Genomic DNA, 15090 nt, shown 5'->3' on the forward strand with positions numbered 1-15090 from the left:
TAGCCGTCTAGGTAGTCATAAATTGTTATTTTAGCTAACTTCATGTCGCATTCCTTTGCAGCAAATTCGACATCTCGATCGTTCAGTGTCCTGAATTTGAGGAAGTTCTGAATAATGTTAAAAAGGGGTGCGAATCAAAGGCCATAGTTATGCAGCCCCTGCAAACTGTATTGCCAAACAAATCAGGCTACCATACACTGAGTCCAGAGAGACCTAGCTTTTCACTCAGTTTAACTCAATTTGAGAAGACTCCAACCCCTTCCCCGATTCAATCAATTCATCCAAGCCTAAAAAAAATAAAGTTGGGAGAGACTAAGGAGAAAAAAAATCAGAACATGGATAGTGGACTCGTCCTTGAACGGAGATCAAGATTTAGCTAAGTATGAGGGACGGGAATATATGGTATTACAAAGGAAGGACTTCTGGTCCTTGAAACCCCGCAATTGGGTCAACAGCTGCGTAAGTATATGATCTTGATCATGCGTTTTAATTCCGTGTCTTTATATTGGGATATAGTTGACAATTGCTAGATAAATTGTTTAGGTAATTCAATGGATGTGCTACTCTTTCAACGACACCGACTCAACTAGGTTCAAGCGAGATTTCTATTGCGTGTCTCCAGGCATCTTGGTAATTTCATTCTTCTGGTTACACAACCGCTTAGTTTTTGTTTGGATTCTGACTATGTGTGTGGGTTTGCAGGAATCAGTGACACGAAATGATAGTCTGGCTTCATTTATTGACGGTGTGAGGCCAATTTATGCTGGTCTTAGTCCAAGCTTCGGTGAGGATACAAGGTTCTTTGACAAAGTAGTCGCAGCAAAGAGAAAATGGGTAAGTTGCTTTTTCAGTTATGAAATATTTAACCACGATTTGTATATGTGGCATCACGCGGTCTTTGGATTCAAATATTAAATACATGGTTAAAGTTGATTGAGTTTACTATACTATGCTGTTGGAAATGGGTTATCCTATGATGTGAGGATGTTGTGGTTCTTGAATGCTCGGGGTAGATCAATATGCTTTTTTTTTATCTTCAAATTTTTTTCTAACGAGATAGAGCTATTCATATGCACTGTTTGCTGCAGTGGTTATTTCCTTACTGTCGGGGGGGGGGGGTCATTGGTGGGTATATGCATTTGAGGTGAATGCGAAGCGAATAGCTATACTCGACAGTTTGCATTCTGCACCAGTAGATGATGAACGAGATAAGCTCGATACGTATGTGGTAATATACTATACTTCTTTTATTTAGTATACAGCTATATTATCTATTACGATAGCATGTTATAAGCGATTTTTTGGTTCCATGATTTTCAGGGGAGACTGTGTGAGGATATGGCAAGCATTGCTATTCCTGGCTTCGTTCGTAGTACGTACGGCCCAGCTCGTTCCTATGCTAAGGTCCCAATGCAACCGAACAAGTGAGATGAAATTATAACCCAAATTTGAGAATTTTTTAGTTTTCTTTAACTACTGTGGCATAGCACGTTACAGGTTTTTGAAATCCTAATTGTAATAGTATTTTGTTTTCATGTATCTTTTACTGTGGCATGTGCGTTATTAAACTAATGGAAAGGTGGACAGAAGATCGTGAACTTTACGAATGGAACCAGATTTGTTAAGTAAACATTTGCCCGGATGTCATCATTCATGTTGTATGAATATCACTGTAACGGTTCTTAATACCAAATTGCCTGATAAATGTTCTCCCAGGATTCACTCAGTTCATACAGGATGGAGTTGATGCTTGACATTATTTATGGCCAACACAATGTATTGATTCAGCAGCTTATTTCATTTTTGGAGGAAACGGTTACTGTTTGGCGCAATGCACCACGGAACAAGAAGAAGGACGTTAGTTCACCATACACTGCACTTAGCACGAGGTCATTGATTGAATGTGCGGAAGGATTACCGAAGGGGGCAATGCGTAAAGGAAGGAAGAAGTTGCTTACTTAGGCTTATCTCCAGTGAATTAAACTACCTTATTGTGATTATTTTACTTGCTGACGATATGGCTACGGATTTATTTATGTCACATTAGAATTACATGATTCTAGGATGAAATTTTCTTAGCTTGACATTAAAATGATACGTTGGTTATGTTACCGTGTAAGGGTCTTTGTTTTCTTGCAGCTTAGATTCCTGGAGTTATCAAAGCTGGATAGTAAAGTAGTCATATTTATTAATACTGGACTATAGGAACAATAACCATCCACAGATATAGTTAAACTAAACATCTTATAATGTACTATAATGAACATCCATGCGAATAGTGAAATTCAACATCCGCTCAAGAATAAGAAATTGTTATTTTTAACTTTGATTCGAAGTCTTGATAAAAACCAAAAATTTATAGTCCCCCGAGTGTAGAAACAAATAATAAAGAATTTTTTATGTAATATTTTACATTTTAATAATGTTTATAAAATAATATAAGCATCATAATTGATAATAAATATAATATATGTTCTCTTTCTTGTGAATTTATAACGAGGTAAATTATGTAAATTAACAATAGAATATTAGTTAAAAATACATTTGAAGTTAATACCATAGATATAAGTTTTTATTAAACTAAGATAATTATGTTTTGTGTTACTATTAAAAATTAAAGAATACTATGTATTAAAGAGGCAAATATTGTAATTTACTAATAACAGACATATATGCAAATCATTAAAAAATAAGGAGTATATATGCTAATGCACTTTTAGAACATAATAAAAATGCATTTAAAAAAATAATGACTTTTTATTAATTGAATAATGACCTTTCACGTATGGCTACCATACTATAGTTATGAAAGTTGCTGCTAATATGCTTAGCGATTTAGTTATGCCTAATTAGAATGACATGCTGATATGCCTAGGGATTTATTAAAGTCACCTTTGAATGATATCATGATTAATTTTGTTGTTGCACATGAGAAGAATTTAGTGGTTATGTTACCGTAAAAGACTCTATGGTTTTAATTCTCTTGCAACTTAGATTTCTGTGGTTATCAAAGTTGTTTAGTAAAGTAAGCATGTGTGCGTATATTGGAGTAGGCGGACAATGACCATCCACATATATAGTTAAACTAAACATCATATACTTTACTGTAATGAACATCCAGTATAACTTGGTCACATTAATCAAAACAAACAAACGCTGAACACAGAAATACTCACGGATACCCATCCATGCTTAGGGTGAAGACCGATACTCCGAAGTAAAAGGAAAACCATGGTATATACTAATTATGCATTCAATTCATTGGAATAAAATAACGCAAAAGGGTTCACTCGGGTGACATTAACATGCTTCATGTAATCAATCTAATCTTATTCTCTGATTAACTGCATAGAAACTTAAACCCTATATGTTTACCCCATCCAACCAGCCTCTTCCACTAATCTTGAAAAAAAAATGAATGCATTGTATAACAAATCTTAACTTTTGCTAAAGGAGCTTAACAAAGACATGAAGCCACCAACTTGTTCGGGATCAGCCTGGCCTACAACACCACCGAATCTTACATCTTGAGTTGACTCCAGACAAACCACTTGGTTAACAAAACAAAAGGTCAACATTTAACTTCTTCCATAGTACTATACCAAATAAAGATGCTGGGTCGAGGTTGATACACACATTTACCGGGGGGTCATGCTTGTTTTTCCTCCGAGCAGATTTTTTAAATGACTTCTCCAGGGCAATGCCGAGCCTCTTACTCTTTGGCCGGCCCTGACCTTCGATGGGGCTTGGATGTCCATCACAGCGGCAACGTTCGAACTTGTTGAGCCATTGTTGTTGTGGGAGTCCGCCACAGTCTCGTACCTTTTCTTGACACGGTGAGCAGTCAACTTAGCTCTTGTTTCTTCTAGAGCAGCATGAAGCAAGGCTGTTTCTTCATCATCGTTTACAAAATCCTGAGCAATGTTGTAGAAGTGTGCACATAGTCCCTTGAATGCAACATGACTCTCATCCGACCGACTGACGTTGTGACTACTCTTGACATATGTATGCTTGCGCTTTGTGTTCTTGCTCCAACGAAGGAGAACATATCGATTAGGTACTTTATAAACCTTGTAAGAATGGAAGACTTCAAGACAATGACAGCATAACACTCTTGAACTCTCAAATAGATTGCACTCACAACGAACCTCCTGTGTGGATCGATCGAAGTGGATGTCGTACGGAACACAAAGAATACTATCATTCACTAGTTTTTCCTCTTCAACCTTCATACATACCACTGGCCCCTCTTCAGCAACAACAGAGACCCTACAATTAGCCTTCTTGACAAACTCAATTTGAACATCCCTAAACATGCAGATAGTGTACTCCTGCTGAAATTGTCTCTCCATAGGTGAGGTCGTTGCACAAGGGATAACCCCCCTCGAGTCTGCTGCATCATCCTCCAGTTCCCTTTGCTCCTTAATTCCAAGAACATTGTCATATTCGTGAACAAATTGGACCAAGCTAGTCCGACTGTGTAAGAAATTTCCGTAGAATGAGTGCATACTCTCACTCCTTTGCGTGCTCCTCATGGCAGTCCAAAATTCACCCTTGAAGAATATTGGGACCCACATGCGTCGATCATCAAAGAGGTCTACAGAAAGAAAAATAAACTTCTTATTAAATCATATAAAGCCACCTACCAAAAAGATTGCAACTAATGAGCAAAAAATAATTGTACACTAACAGACCTGACAGCCATGTGTTGTTATGTAAGTTGTGCTCGTCTATGAATTCATACCAGTTATCCTCAAATGACTGTTCGGTCCGAGAGTTCCACACAATATCATTGAACTCATCATACAACTCTCTGTACCGGCGATAACCTCCAAGCTTGTGCGGTAACTTTTTCGTAATGTGCCAGATGCACCACTGGTGGCGTGTATCGGGTAACACATTTTTTATTGCACGAAAAATGGATTTGCATTGATCGGTAATGATCCGCTGTGGAGCAGTTCCCATGCACTTGACCCATTGGCGGAAAACCCACTCATAACTTGAGATTTCCTCATTTCCAAAAAGAGCACAACCAAGGATGGTCGACTTACCATGGTGGTTGACACCGACGAACGACGCAAACGGTAATCCATGCCTACATGAAAAAACAGTGACAAAAAACAAATATCAGTCACGACCAAGCTAGGAAAGAAAAGAATAAAGCTAACCCCATAAAAATAACTCCATACTTGTTTGTGTTGTATGTGCTATCAAGTGACACAACATCTCCATAATATTCGTACGACGCCCTACACCTTGCATCCACCCATACTGCACTCCGAAATTTACACTTATCGTCCAAATTCACCGCGTAAAAGAAGTTTGGATTGATGTCCTTCATTCTCATGAAATAGTTCATCATCTCTCTGACATCCACGTTGACGTTGCTGGTTCGGAGCTTAGCTGTAATATAGTTTCGTAAATCCTTTTCTGAATATCCCAGGTTAGATGGGCCCCCAGACTCATTTGCCAAAGCTAGGAAAGTCTTGTTTGGTCAAATCACAGCCTCATCATTGTCTTTGATCACGCACTTCGCATGCATGGTCAGCTTCCTATACTCATGGTAGTGCACCGCTTTTCTCGCTGAACATGGGTGCGAGTGACTCAACTCCACCTTGAAGAAAAACCAGTCTTGCGTCTCCTTGTCAAACTTCACGTATATCCTTGCCTTGCACCCAGCGGCTGAGATCATGTTCTTCCGCTTTGACACGAGACACACGGAACCCATTCCTATTATAGTGAATAGCTTGATTAATGGGTTGATTTGTGATCTTAGCACAGGTTGTCGTCCGTATCTTAGTAGCAAACCCGACTTTCTTTGTGTATGTCACATAGAATTCATGAGCCATTTGCAATTGCTCAAACCGCATTCCAACACATGGTATTTCATTTTCCCGAAGGCCATCGTGATCCGGTACCTAAGTATCAAATTTATTTAAAAAAAAATAAAACCGTTAAAGTTCAAATCAACCATGCGGTTCAGGACTACCAAAAATTAAACTTGAGACCAAACCTGGTGACCATGATCCATCTTTTCACTTCCAACCTGCGAAAGATCCAAAAGCGGCATGTCCTATATTCGCAAAATAAACGAACAAAATGTAAAATCACGATGGTTATTGTCCCAAGCATTATAATACAGGATGAAACTAGAATCCAAACCTCGTAACATCTATCTCTTCACTTCCAACCTCAGTAACATCCAATCTTGGCATGGCCTATAATCACGAAAACAAACACCAAAAATCATATTCATGAAAACTATTTAGATAATCCACTAGTAAATAAGATGCACAAAAATCCTTTTCAAACTCCATATATAAGGATACAAAAATATAACTGGACCGCATCATCCTACCCATATTAATTTGGATAAAAATGCATCGGTATCACCTATTGATAGAAACTATTATATTTAACCTATTATATAAGCATTTTAACTACTAATATCCTCTGTGCTACATCACACTGTGTACCACCGATATCAAAAAGCAGCACATACAACCAACATGCACTTATTTCATTACTGAGTTTGTGAATCCAATGTCACTAAAGTGGCATTTTTAATGCATATGCTATCTATCATGTATACTCATATATATAATATGTATCTAAACATGCATGACTCTTATTATTCTATTTATCTTACATTTTCGGGAAAAGTCTTTAACAATAACAATGCAGTTATTTTTATCTTATTATATTTAACAATATAATAATCTCCTCATCGTTTTATTCTCTTGGCATCAAGCACATCATGAGTGATTACTTCAGAACCTGCTATTTGTCCAGTGTACCAATTAAATTGCTTATACATGCTGATTTAAATTTGCATATTAATATTCCATGACTCATTAACGCACTCATATCCTTCATGCAAAGATGAACATCTAAATCTTATATAAATAAGCATCCATGGTGTGTTAATCTTTGTGTCCAAAATTTACCTAAATGAACTCATTTTCTGTTATTTGTTTTAATTAAAGCAATATATTAATCCATAATTCATCTGATTATCATGATTATATGTTGGAAGAAAACCTACTATTTAACCATTCGTATATGCTTCTTTGGCCATTTATGGCCTTGTTTTTACATTATAGAATATGATATTTTTTACATAAAATAAACTATTTTGCATAGATACCTAACTCACTCTTTATTAATAGGAATTTTCTAGTTTAATGCAGAAGAACTAGTGCTTCTTTATGCTAGTACATGCACCTACATATTTTATTCATTCCAGGTCAATTTAAGACTAATAGGATTCTGCACTATTTTGTTAACTACTTTACTCTAATCTCTGAAGATATTATACCTGCATGCAAAGATAAACATCTATAACTTATATAAATAAGCATCTATGGTGAACAATTCAACGAACCATTCTCACCTTATTAGGCTGCTGACCGTTGGCGAAAAAATGTTCTGGAGCTTCTTCCGGTGGTTTCGATGGATTGTGGTCAAGAATGGATGATGGAACATGACATAGAGACTGCACGACCTTACAAGCCATTTACGAACTACCACACGGTGATGCACGTATCAAAGGAGAGACAATATTAACTCCTTTATCTTGCACGATGAATAAACCGAATAGACCACAGGCCGGCTGGGCAGGTGGACTTGATGCAGTGCCGCCGGAAGGAGCCACACGTTGGGAATGCGCTTCTGGGCGTTCACCGGTGTGGACCTCGACGTCTCCGGGAGCGACTTCTGGTGATAACACACGAGCCAGTGAGAAGATGAGATAGTAACGTCAGCGAGAGGGGTTGGGTTCTTGGTTGTGTCGACGCCGTTCATAGAGAAATGATCATGGTTTGTGTTTTGGTATAACTGAATCCTAATTTTTTGAACCATTCAAATTAGAAAATCTTCATAATTAATGATTGTAACTATAATTCAATATTAATTTCAATTAAACCCCCCAATACCCATAATTTAATTTTAATTTCAATTAAACCCCCATTGTATGCATTGTATAATAAGAGCATTGGTTCCTCATACTTTTCCTATATTTAATTCCTACCTGCAAAAATTTGACTAAGTTATAGTCATGTATAATGTAGCAACCACACTTCAAGAAACACGCTAAATACCGTCGGATTTACCGTCGAATTTAGTGGCAGCTATTACCATCGAATTTAACGGCGATTTTTGTGTTGGATACAAGCTAGAATTAGTTTCCCAAATTAGTTAACATAAGATTTTATATTTGAACACTAAATCTGATGGTAATCAGTGGTACGAAATCTTATTTCAAATGCGAACTCCCTCCCCCTCACTTCTGCGAACTCACACTCTCTCTTCTCTCCTCTTGTATCCTCTCTTTTTCCCTGAAGCTGCCGGTGTCGCCACCACCAACTGGAGCCTCTGCTGCTGTTGCCGCTGGACGTTATCGTCGTTGGAGCTGTCGGTCACTGCTGGAGCTGTCAGGAACGTTGGCGCTGTTTATGTTTGTGTTCACTGCCATCGGTGTTGGTGACGTTGTCGTGGTCACTGCTGCCTCCTGTCACCACCACGCCTCCACCATCCCGCAGCCACCATCAAAGGTAATTTTGGCATATTTTTTATTTTTTAGATTTTTATGTGAGTTTAGAATTTTATTAAGTAATTTATAAAATTATTGATTAAATTAGTATAATGAAGTTTATGATTAGGATTTGGTATAGTTTTTTTTTTCAGATTTTTTTTGTGAGTTTAGGATTTTGTTAGGTATTTTATCATATTATTGACTAAATTAGTGTAATGAAGTTTGTGATTAAGGTTTGATTTTTTTTTCCAGATTTTTTTTGTAAATTTAGAATTTTGTTAGGTATTTTATTATCAAATAATTGATTAAATTAGTGTAATAAAGTTTGTGATTAGAATTTTTTATGTTAATTTAATATAAATATAAATTAAATTAAGCTAAGGAAGGTTAAGTAGGGTGAGATTAATAGTGCTCGAGCTGTTGGAAGACTTTGTTTAGTTTGGAGAATTAATTTTACCTTGTGAATTTAATAAGTTTTTTTATTAGGACGGTGTTATTTCTTTAAGTGCAATTGGAGTTCGCTTCTTCAGTATTCTATATATCCATGTTTCATGTAGGTTTTCTATCTCTAAATATAATCAATTGTTTAAGTTTTATCCCGAACTCACTTTTCCTAGGATAGAGTTTTAGGACGGAAGTGGGAGAAGTTCGTGTAGAGGCGCCTTCTCGAAATCCTTGTTTGCTGGAAAACTATAGAGTTATAAGAGATTGTGCACTAGAACGGTTAGGATTTGATGTGTTATTAAATTCGTGTTTGCTTTAATTTATGCTGCAATTGTTTTTCTATGAAAACTATTAAATTTATTCGGTGGATATCTCTGAATTAAGGGAAAGTTCTGCCAAAATTTTGTTTTTATTGTTTAAAACATATTTGGTTTGTGAGAAAATGATAATCGGATTTGGTTAGAGATTCTAATTATAGGAGACACCCTTCTGAATTTTCTAAAAAATTTAATAAGTTGTGTTTTTAGATGAATTCTAGAATGTTTGTTGCAAGATGATTCCAAGTTATCGTTTGTGGATGTATGATAGGGACAACAGTGGCTGAGGGGTTTAAAACATGAATTCTTTGAGGGGGTTGACATGTTTGTTGTGTATGTCTTCAACATGGAACTGTTTATGTCTCAAGGGTTATCTAGGTGTCCGTGCTATAAGTGTCATTTGACTAAGTGGTTAGGACCTTTGGATATAACACTTCACCTCTACCGTAATGGGTGGATGTGGACGGAACACGAAGAAGTAGATGAGCAGGGAGTTAACCAAAATACAAACCAAACTATTACATCAAAAAAGCATAATCATTTGTCTTCAGTCACTTTTGTCTCGGATGCTTGAACCCGAGATTGGGAATAAACTGGAACATCCTTGATGTAGTGCCCTTACTTGCCGCTACAATTATTTCTGCCAAGACGCTTTGACTTGGTCTAGGTGGTGGAATAGGAGATGGCGTATTAGACTGAACTTGTGCAAGATAATGTGGTCTAATGATAGGTTGCTTGACCCTTGCACTTTAGAAAATTATTGCTCCAAAATTTGCTGCACCCTATGATAAAGGAGATAGCATATGTAAAGAGTAAACAAAGCTATGTTAGCAAACCTAACAGTGCAGTAACACAAATTGCAGATCTTTAACTCCAATTTTACTCACCATACTAGACACAAAACCTGGTGCATTAGCTGCGGGCTGAGTTGGATTAGGATGATCAACCACATTCTAAAATAATAAAAAAATTAGCCAAATATAATTCCAAGTCAATCCTTGTGGAATTTAAAAAAAGACATATAAGTCCCCAATAATTTTTAAAATATCCAACTAAGTCCCTATGGAAACATTAAAAACCCAATTTAATCCTCGCGATCAATCATTAGTACATTATTTATGGTGGTTTACCTGCACCTGGGCTGCTGATTGTGAGACATGCATCTCCTCTGCTGCTTGGTTAGTGGTTCCAGCAGTTGACTGAGCATTTGTACTTCTTCTTGAGTTGGTTAATCTTCTATTTGGAACGGGAGGACCTTTGCATGTTTTCTAGTTATGTCCAGTCTTTCCACATTTAGAACATGTAACTTGAAATGTCTTTTTCACCTTTGAATCGCTTGTCTCATTCTCAGATGGCTCCTTCCTTTTTCTCTTCACTGATCTTCCAATTCTCTTCAATTTAGGTGGAATTGGATGAATAACTTCAATCTTGTCCCAATACTTTTCTGAATTCACTGGTTAGATGCAAGATTGGTATGTGGCACTTGCTGTCCCAATTTTTAGTAATGGATGTACATAGCCTTCAGGCCTGTCACCCCTCCTAGCAATAGCAGCTAAAGCATGAATGCATGGAATGCCTGCAATTTAACATTATTTGAGAATTTGTTACAAACAGATGCAATTATCACAATTGTAATATGGTATATTATTAGAGATTTTTACTAGTCAATTGTCACGCGTTACATGTACACTTGTTCTGGGCCAAGTTCACAGACAGCTTCTTTGTACCTCGCTGGACTTCGAATACTCTCCTATCGTCATCACCAACCCACATTGGGTGCCAATACTTCACCTCCTTGATGATATCATCTAGTCTTTTTCTGCTGCATAGGAGCCAAGTCAGTACCTCTAAATATGTCTAACACCTGTTTGTATTTTGTCATTCGTCTCATAATGTAACACCGAAACTCCTCACACGTTGTGAGAATCGGTTTTGCTCGGTAGTTAACTATCTTTACATTCCAAACCTTGCAAAGATTGTTGGTTAGATTGTCAACCTTTGGTCCATGGCTAAAATGGAATTTTGTCCAGCATGCAGGGTAGAATTTCACAAGGTACACCCATGCCTCTTCATTCACTCTCCGCAATCTCTCCATGCTTGCCTTGAACTCTACAACAGTTGTGCACTTTGCACATTCCCAAACCATGTTCTTGACTCGCTTGTCCTTGAATCTGTTACTAAAATTCTTTCAAATATGTCTGACACAGTTTTAGTGACGTGCATGCGACATCACCTCCTTCAAGGCTGGTAACAGGCCCTACATAAAACAGTGACAACAATGTACAACATGTTTATTGAACACAACATAATAAAACATGTTTATTGATAAGTCACTTAGATCGTGGGCCATGCACATTTCAATATAAGAGGCTGAAGTTCTATTCACTATATCAATTTTTTATTTTAACAAATACACATTTCAATATAAGAGGCTGAAGTTGTATTCACTATATCAAATTTTTATTTTAACAAGTCATATCAGTAAGCTTTAGCTTCTCAATCTCCCTGCCAATATCTTAATATCTTACAGAATGAGTCAGCTATCTCAAGACCAATTTGACTCAGATCAAGAAAGAAAACAAGTTGAGATCTTCAAAGGTTATAACATGAACTAAATATATAGCCGAGACTGAAAAAAACAATTACAACCCATCATCAAAAATAAAAAAATATTGCAAGAATAACAAAATTCAAGCTTCCCATGCTCCATGCAATATCTAAACATCACTATTTACCTAGATATAATATATTTTACACCTTATATACATAGAGAAACGGATATTACATTACAGCATGTACATAAAATAACCATCGACCACATATACACACAAACCAAATTCAAATATCTCCATTTTATTAAAATGTTGTTTATTAATTTAAAATGAGGATTAAAATGCTGTTTATTAATTTAAATGAGGATTAAAATAAAATTCAGTAAATGGACCTTTTGTTGATCGGATATGAAGTTCCAACCATGAATGTAATGATCTCTAAGATCCTCTTACAGCAAGATATGAAACCACTTCCAGTTTCTTTTGTCTCACTGTCAACCACTACATATGCAATCACATAAAAGTGATTATTCGTATCTTGTCCTATGGCTGACAAGAGTTGTCCATCAAAATAACCCTTCAGAAAGCACCCGTCAAGCCCAATCAGCTTCCTACAACCGACTTTAAAGCCTCTCTTGCAAGCATCTAGACATATGTATAGTTTGTTGAATATCGAAAGAGATTCAGGTATTGGTGTCACACCCAATAGTGCAGTGCTACCAGGATTACTCCTCAAAATCTCAAGAAGGTAATGTCTCAGCTTGCTGTATTGTGCTTTCTCATTCCTAATGACACGCTCTCTGGCTTCTCTAAGTACTTTATAAATCATCTTCCCGTTGATCATCATATTATAGACAATTTTGATGTGTTCATAGCTAGGCTTCATTCAATGTCATGTGTGGTTGAGTCCAATAGCCTCTTTTCCAACTTCTTGGCAACCCACTTCTGGTCAGCCATATTACTCCCAAACTCTCTAGCGCATGTATGATTAGGGACACAAGTCTTGATCTGGCATGACTTGTGTTGATTATCCCAAGCACAATAGATAAGCCATGAACAATGATTTGGATTGATAGCCTGAGTTGTCCCGGATACTACAATGGTTGAGCCATTTGTCTCTTTAGCAGTTCCTTCACTTCCACCATCTACATGTCCCTCCTCCACAGTTGCAAATTCTTCAACATTCTCAAAGTCACCATCAATTGCATTTTGATCGTTGTCCTTGTTAGACTCTTCATTCTCTTTAGATGCATCCTTGTTTTTCTTGGATTTTTTTGGCTTCTTAATCCTCTAAACCTCATATTCACAATCACATCTGACACTCCTTTGATTATTTTTGATATACCTAATCTTCCTCCTCTCAAATATCACATGGTCCTTCAAAGCATTCTTGAAGGGCTCAATTGTTGCAAATTCTATGCCGAACTCAAAGTAAACCTCTCCAAACCTGGTGCTTCATTGTATTGTGGAAACTCATACTTCTCTCTTTCATCTTTAGCGTTTTCTGGTGTCATTAAAGTTTCTAGCTCATACTCAAAAATAGAGTCAGGCTCAACCATGGTGGAATACAAGAACCATAAAATCCTCCATCACTGAACATAATCCTTAATAAGTTATTAAAAACAAGCACCACTACAAAGTTCAATAAAAATTCCTACTTTGTTCATTTTTTTTCATTTTATGTTGTAATAATAACCAAAACAAAGAGAATGAATAAACTATTACAATATTCCATCACAAATTTTTAAACCCTAGTCCAAATAATAAAATACTCATCACTATTACTATAATGGTAGCTAAGAACAAATAATGAGTTTCTAACCTTCTTCAATGCAAGTCTTCAATGATCACATCCATTTGTTCGTTGCGTCTGACTCGACGCTAACAGTAACAGCGACGAACAGAATGGTGACGTTGGGGGTGACACGGTTAAATGTGGGTGACGAAAGTTGAAGGTGAAATGGATGAAATAGGATGATGGCAATGATGTGGGCAATGATATGGGATTTACATTGAAGAGTGGTTACAATTCTCTCTATAAATTGAAGAAGAAATGGTGGGTTTTGAGTCTTTTGATTTTTAAAAGAGGGAAACACACAGGATGTACATGGGCCAATTTCTAAAATGACACAGTTTAAGTCCACATCAGTGTTTTCCGTTTGTTATGGACGGAAAAACATTGCTAGAGACCGATTTGTGTGCTGGAGTCAAACTTGTGAGAGTTTTTTGTATATTTCATAAGTTAGGGAACTAAAGTTTTTGATTTTAAAAACCTCGAGGACTAATTTGGGTAATTACTCTTTATAGAATTATGAACAAAAATCTAACAATTGGTTATTTTTGTTGAACGAAACTTATCTTCTTATATGAGTATAATTTTAATTTCAATTTTTCATGGTCATTTTTATTAGCATCCGAATCTTTCGTAATAAAAAATGACTATTTACTCCACAAAATAATCAACGACATAATAAAATACAGAGTATGAGTTCTCGAACGAAAAATCAATGAAAATTAGAAAATTAAAAGTAGCATTAGCTATACCAACTTAGTTCAATAAAAATAAAACAAAAGAAAAAGAAGTGCTAATAATTAGCACAAAAGTTAAAGGAATTGAAATTCATAGATTAGCAAAGAAGAGAAAAATACAAACAAGTATAAAAGACGCAATAGAAGTAGCAAAAAGCAAGAGTGATATTTTTTTTCAACGTTTTTAATTTGACAAATTATTGATTAATTTATCATGAATTTAAAATTCTATTTAAAAGTCTAACACTAATCAATAAATTGTTATATATAAATGATAAAATTTAAATTTTAACACTTATTTGAACTGTGATTATTTAAGCGAGTCAGTGAGTTGTTTATCTGAAAACCTAAATTAATTATTAGACCCATGTTTTAAGGTGTGTACAAATACGTTGAAAGGAAAGAAGCACAGATAAACTTTTGAAAACTTCAATTTTTGGTTTGACAAACTTTTTTATTCATGAACGCATAAGTAATTTTGTATTTATAAGGAGCAACAATTTTTAGCTTATGCAAGGAGCAACTTTTTTTTTATTATTTATTATTTTTCTTTTTGAGAAAATATGAAAAACAATGAAATTAGTATACAATGTGCACAATACGGATAAAATTAAAATTAAATGATAATTACGTTAATTAATTTTTAATAATTTTCAATTTAAAAATTAAAATAAATAAGAATTTGTAACAGTTATCTTCGCTTCAAAACGGCCTC

General features: G+C 35.9%; 1 protein-coding gene across 1 annotated transcript; it reads right to left on the reverse strand.

Annotated features, from left to right (window-relative positions):
- Positions 1-3437: 3437 nt before the first annotated feature.
- Positions 3438-7516, reverse strand: LOC107616369 (protein FAR1-RELATED SEQUENCE 9-like). Its single transcript, XM_088499347.1, has 8 exons — positions 7394-7516; positions 6192-6218; positions 6014-6073; positions 5669-5918; positions 5190-5430; positions 4695-5095; positions 3717-4597; positions 3438-3536 (listed from the first exon to the last, which is right to left on the reverse strand). The coding sequence occupies exons 1-8, from the start codon at positions 7514-7516 to the stop codon at positions 3438-3440; spliced, it is 2082 nt and encodes a 693-aa protein (XP_088355473.1).
- Between the last annotated feature and the right edge of the window lie 7574 nt (positions 7517-15090).

This window comes from Arachis ipaensis, chromosome B9 (genome assembly GCF_059453495.1).
Source record: "Arachis ipaensis isolate K30076 ecotype BB chromosome B9, ASM5945349v1, whole genome shotgun sequence".
In the NCBI taxonomy this organism is placed as follows: domain Eukaryota; kingdom Viridiplantae; phylum Streptophyta; class Magnoliopsida; order Fabales; family Fabaceae; genus Arachis; species Arachis ipaensis.